Source organism: Poecilia formosa, unplaced genomic scaffold (genome assembly GCF_000485575.1).
Source record: "Poecilia formosa unplaced genomic scaffold, Poecilia_formosa-5.1.2 Scaffold354, whole genome shotgun sequence".
Classification (NCBI taxonomy): Eukaryota; Metazoa; Chordata; class Actinopteri; order Cyprinodontiformes; family Poeciliidae; genus Poecilia; species Poecilia formosa.
The window spans coordinates 529187-535822 of NW_006800293.1; the positions used below are offsets into that span (position 1 = coordinate 529187).

General features: G+C 40.3%; 1 protein-coding gene across 2 annotated transcripts in view; it reads right to left on the reverse strand.

Moving 5' to 3' along the window:
* The window catches only part of onecut3b (one cut homeobox 3b), a 13761-nt gene that overhangs the window by 3913 nt on the left and 3212 nt on the right, over nt 1-6636 (reverse strand). Inside the window, exon 2 of one of the 2 annotated variants that reach the window (XM_016662019.1) lies at nt 2958-3046. The exons of the other annotated variant lie outside the window; for it this stretch is intronic. Coding sequence (XP_016517505.1) covers nt 2958-3046 — 89 coding nt within the window. The remainder of the gene's footprint in view (nt 1-2957; nt 3047-6636) is intronic. 2 annotated transcript variants of the gene reach the window in all.

Genomic DNA, 6636 nt, shown 5'->3' on the forward strand with positions numbered 1-6636 from the left:
TGTGTGTGTGTGTGTGTGTGTGTGTGTGTGTGTGTGTGGGGGGGGGGTGAGGAGAGTGCGCGTGCGTGGGCGCGCTTTTGTGACAGACAGATGAGAAGAAATTGTTTATCTGTGGAGGAACAAAGGAGGTGAGGCGGGAAAAGAGTGGCAGCCATCCAGTCTGGGAGCCCTCAAAGAGCCACTGGTTATTAAAATGATAATAATATAAATATATATATGTATATATATGAAAGGTTCGCAGGAGATAAAGTTAAGACTGAGAGGATCAGGAAGGATCCCAGGTTTGGATGCCTGTGTGCACATGAGGAAAAGAGCAAACGAGGAGAGGATTAAAGGGGAAAGAAGTGAGGTTGGCTGCAGTGTGGAGGTGGTGTATGCAAATGATTGATGACTTTAAAGCCGGTTAAGACAACGACAGAAAACAGATTTGACTGTGAGACCGAGATCAATGTGAATGTGCACATGCATACCTCACCTGTGTGTGCGTGTGTGTGTTTGTGTGTGTGTGTGTGTGTTGTTCCTGCTGTGTTACCACAAGCGAAGCATAATTACAGAAATATTTCCCCTCAGCAGGAAGCAGCTACAGTAGCCCTGCATGTTCCTCCATATGCTAGAGCCTCCGACTTGACTGGTTTCCTCTGGTTGTTTTTCCTCGATTGTTTTAATTTGCCCCCAGATTGATAGCCCCCCATATTGATTGATCCTCACTTCAGAACCATTTCATGGAACATTTATTCAATTGGTTCAGGCCCGGCCGCGCCAGAATCTCCTCCAGGCTCTCCCTAAGTGCTGTCTCAACCCAAACTCAATACTCTCTAATGTAATGACTGAATTCTAGTGCTAATATAGTGATAATTTAATATGTATTGCCTGTTTGCGAAGAAATTGTGCTACAGGCCATTTTACAACGCCAACACCACTCTAGCTTTCCTCCGTCAGCCACTGAGAGCCACTCGGAGGCCTGTGGTGGGAGCAACCACTGCAGCCGTGTTCATAACTAAGCTAAACTCGGGAATTAGCGCCAGATTGGGGGCTAGTCAGAGCATATTTCAGATAATCAATAGGTTCCATTTCAAATGAGACTCCTTCAGCCTCTGAGCAAGCAGCGTATGGGATCACAGGGCGGACGGGGGGGTGGGGGGGAGCTCATTACGCCGACCTCTCTTGAGACAGAACCAAACGGTTATAGGCTATCTTTAGCTGCCTTGTTACCCAATCAGCTACTTTGAAGAGACAAGAGGCAGTCTCATACGGCTCTCGCTCATCTTCCCTCCTTCATAACGTCCAAGAGTCAACAATGCCAAAGATTTCAGGAAACAGCCACTTCAGTCTGGCCATGGGCTCCTGCTGATCCACTCATCACTCAGCGTGCACCAAAGCAGCGACACTTTATGGCTCGGTGTTATTGGCTTGTTGTGTTTTTTTGTTTTGTTTTTTGCTCTGTCTTTCGTTCAGCTGCATCACCCAAGCATGGAAAACTGTGTCTAAACAACGCGGAATTGTGGGTAGGAAGTGGAAGGCGACAAGACGTCAACAAAGACACATTTACTGATTTCTGACTGTGATTGAAGAGTTATATTTGGTTTGGTCAAATGGGCTAATCAGACCTGGACATCTTTGTTTATGCTCAGTTTGAGTGGAGCCATATGGACTAAAAAAAAAAAAAAATCAAAATTTCAACATGGTTTTCTAGACCAAAGAAAGAAGAGAACTGAAGTTATATTTGACCACAACAGTGATTTAATTGATAATGGGTAAGCCGCTTGGCCACCCCCCCACCCCTGTACCCCCGCGACCCAGTCAGTCTTAAATCGCATGGTACATCATTTCAACATAAATTAGATTAAGACAAGCTTCAGTGAGTTACAACATTTTAGTGTAACTATCTAAGTTTTGGCTTTTGATTTTGGTGTGCTACATTCAAGATTGTAAGTGACAGCCATCTGGTAAACTTTATAAAAACGTTAGAGACGATGCTGCCTCCACTAACATGGATTAGGGAATACGAGTAGATCTTAATGTAGTTAGTTAGTTAGTTAGTTAGTTAGTTAGTTAGTTAGTTAGTTAGTTAGTTAGTTAGTTAGTTAGTTAGTTAGTTAGTTGTAATTCAATAAAAAATTATACTTTTCAGATAATTTCTTATTGCAGGTTATGAGACATTTATCTAGCTCAAGCCTTAATGTAAATGTGTGTGCTGTGTCTTTTAAATAGCTTTAAATCAGACCTATGGATTCACATCTTTCAAGAGAAGAAAGTGGCTGTTAAATAAGAAGAAACATTTTGTTGACAAAAAAAGTACTTTCTGTCTTTAATCGTACTCTGCTTCGGGCGTAACCTGCTTGAAGGTATGCTAAAGGGGCATGTTCAGTTGTCAAAAATGTGACTGGTTTGATTTTCAGTGTCATAAAATGTCTGAATCTTGACCCCAAAAAAAGCAACAAATCCACATGTTAAGGTGACACTTTACTGATGTGAAGTTGTTATTTACACCGATTTTACTCATTTGAGATGATTAAATGAGTGATAAACTTTGCTCAAATAACTTAATTCCTCCCTGTGAATATTGTAGTTAAATCATAGATTACACAGAGGAGAGAAACGTGATGGTATGTTTTGTTTTCCAGAAAGTAAAAAAAAATGATTATATGAACAATTTGAATCATGTGTGAAGACACTTTTCCACTTTGACTTTTTTTTTCATTAAAAAGTGCAGAAATACAGATGGCATCCCAAGATTTCAGGGACAATAAACAGAGATGAAAGCCAATAAGTGGGAAGAGAGTCAAACTTTAAAGGCTTTATTTATCCTCAAAAGCAGCAGCCTGAAGGAACAAACAATAATTATACTTATTGATGTATAACATGTAGCATCAGTTTAATACGTAGAGACAGTGTGTGCTGTAAATGTGTGTGAGTGTTGGTGGACCCGTGTGGGGCAGACGGCGAACTAACCGCACCGTGCTGCTGCTAGTCGACGCCTGGACGGACGGATGAGATCGGGCTTTGTGTGCGGTGAGACGGGCCCTCTCCCGCCCTGGACGGACTACTGCGGGTGAGAAACAGTTTGGTGTCAATCACTCTCTGTCACACCCCTCCCTCAGATATACGATTGATTATATTGATCATGTGCATATGGGCCTGTTCACTGATGGGAGTTAAAACGCCTCAGTGTCTGCTCTCCCCTCTCCCATCGCCGTACAACAGCGCACAGCACAACCGCGGAAGCCACGTCCCCCCACTCCCATCCCACCCTCCCCCCTCCGTTAAGCACCGATAATTGATTAGAATTGGTTTATCTGTTTAGCTGTCATGTATTTCTCGGTGAAAATCCCACGTTTTCCTGTTTAAACGAGTGATTGGCAGCTTAGCAGCACGTCAGTGATTGGGGACTTTCCGTGGAGATTTGCGCGACTTGTTAACGACGACCCATACCGCCACTTTTAAATGTCACGCCTTAAAAATGTCTTAGCATAAATAAATAAATAAATAATAATAATAATAATAAAAGTTAAAAATAGTTATTTTCTAATTAAAAATGAAAGAAAGAAAAAAGCAAAACGTGTAATTTAAACTGGAGTTCACAGTCCAGAAACTTTTGGAAGGAGGTAATTTATACTAATTCTGTAGTAAATTATGACTGACCTTGTTGACAATATAGGCTATAAAGACATGTTGTGTGTTTTTTATTTTATATTAACCCTTTAAAAGTATCCTGTTATTTCTGCATTTAATATAAATTGAAGCTCGTTTTCTCTTAAAAACGGGAATAATCACTGGACGTGGATATATTTTTATGTCAATTTCAGACAAGAAACTCCTTATAATTACTAACCCCAGACAAACATGTTCAAAATTTGACTTCTTCATACCAGGCCCTCGTCCTTTCCAAAATTAGCCCAGACAAAAAAGGAAAGACGGACTTTTTTTTTCCTATACCTTTTTTTTTTGTGTCATTTTTATCATCCATAGCAACTTTTTTCATTATTATTTTTTATCTGCATTTAAATACAAGTCGTCGTGGTTATATGGACGGATTTTTCACCCACTTTTCATAAAACTATTCCACCTTATTTGGACAAGAGAAATAATCGTCTTCCCCATGGAGGATCATTTGCACTAATTTAGAGAGCAGTTTCCGAAGACCCTATAAAATACCTGGAAATACGCGGTCTGTCCGAGACTCCCTTTAACACTAAAATACCGTGCAAATAAAATACCTAAATCATGATCTGTGATCTATTTTCAAGCATAGCGTATTTTCTCTTTCCATTAATTTTTGACTGAATAAAAATGTTTTTTTGTTGTTGTTGTTTTTGTTTATCGTGGCGATACGTGTCAAGCTGTTTGCGTTCTCGTCTGGAATGCGTCCCTTTTACACAGGAAATTCACGCGTAGTGTGCAACGTCGACGCAGGTTTTTGCTTGAAGAACTTTACGTCTTTAAAGTTGCATTTCAAAGGTGCAACTTTGAAATGCAAAATGGACCAAATTGCAGACGCGTGAGATGAGACGGAGCTGTCCGTTCAGCACCACAAAGTGACATATGGCAAGACCTTTATTTATAAGTCCAAGTTTGGAAATATTTGAATTTTTTTTTAATAATAATAATAATTATTATTATTATTTTGATATATTACATTAAATACCCATGAAATTCCCTGGTCGGGTAGCTTGAGCAAGGAGAATTAAAATGCATTTCACTCTTGTTTTTTTGTTTTTTGTAAATTTTATACCCGGATTTTGGTGACACATACACCAATACATTTACACCCTTAAAATTCCATCATAGTTTTCTGACCCTGAATTATGTGATGACACAATAACAATTTTTGTGCTACCTTGCAAGCAGAGAAGTGAGAAATGCCTCTTTAAATATTTTTGTCTTGATAAAATACACTAAAACACAATACTATATTTATGCAGTTTGTTTGCCCTAAACAATCTAAATGTATTACATCTATATGTTACACACGCACTTGAATATACATTGCTTCTTTCTGTTACTGTCAAACTAAAGGATTCTGTTGCACCCACTTTCTTTCAAACAATAAGGGCCGACATATTTCACTCCGGTTTGTCGGACAGTGGATATGCAAATTCTCAGTTACAGAGTAAGATGACCAGAAAGCAGAAGTGAATTGAGGCTGGATAGCTGGTGCAGTGCCAGAAGAAAAAAGAGGACGAGAAAAGGACGCAAGGAAAGGAAGGAAGGAAAGAGAGAAAGAATATGAGAGACCCGAGGAGAGCAGAAGAGAGAAAATCAATACCGATTCAGAGTGAGTCAGATAAGCCTGAACAATGTATAGTGCAGACACACTCTATAACCCAGTCACACACACACATGCATGTGCATGTGGAGGAACTCACGCAGACACACAGAGAAGAGCATAAATGTGCTCTAGGCCTCCATAAAGATGCATTACAAACCCCATAAAGCATACCCACCTTTAAAATCAAATGACATCACAACCTTGGATTGTTCAGAGGATTCGCTGACACGAGCAGAAAGCGCTCATTACTAGGTGTCGATAGGTAGCTAGATGCTCTGATGCCCTTTGTCTACTGTAAGATTCTCTTTGGAAAAGGTCCTCTTGTGATTGGGTAAAAAAAAAAAAAAAAGAAAAGAAAATCTGAACCCGTGTCTGCAGCTTCATTCAGCAGTAGAAGTCTAGACCCTGCTGGCTGGTATCAAGCTTGTACTATTGATATTTCTCAGTATGTTTGGGTTGTAAACAGCGTTTTTTTGAAAATCACTTACACACCCCGCTCTGTGATGTTTGGGAAGTAGGACTGGTGTGTGTGGTCCTCAGCTGTTAACCACAAATTTTACTTTGCTTACCAAGAAGATGCTGTTACAAGTGCTCACACCACCACTCTCCTGCCTCTCTCCCTCTCGCTCTCCCTCTCTTTCTCTTGCTTTCGTCTCCCTTATACTTATCAATTATTAAGGCTGGTATTGATCCTTTCACTAGCCTGCCTCTATCTGACTGTTCACACAAAGCCCAAACCTGCCAGCCCTCTCTCAATCAATGGCATCTCCTGGCTCCTGCGTGAGGCTTCTTCTTCTTCTTCTTCTCCTTCTTCTTCTTTTTCCCATGTCAGTTTTGCTTTTCTCGCTCTTGGACTTAAGACATGTTGACTGAAGTTTTGTACATTCCAATTTTGTTCCATTTGGATTCCTCTGAAAAAAAACACTCGCATCAATATTTCATAGCACAAGTACATTTGATGGGCGATAAAAACGAGAGGGCAAAGATGCCTCTGCACATCGTTTGACTTGAAGAATTTATCCTCTTTTTTTTTTGCCCTTCAGGTCAGTTTCCCAAGCCAAATGACCTGCCAGCCTGTTGCTGGGCTAAACAGAGAAAGATTAGTGATATTTTTTTGTCATGTGCTGCAGAAAGGGTGAACACTGGGGAGTGGGAGAGAAGGGGGTTGGGGTAGGGAATGGGCCTTATTGATCTCCTATGTGCAAAGCCAGGCAAACACTGAAAGGACAGAGCAACACTATTAATGACACTCAAACCCTCTGCTACTAATCCTCATCTATCTATCTATCTATCTATCTATCTATCTATCTATCTATCTATCTATCTATCTATCTATCTATCTATCTATCTATCTATCTATCTATCTA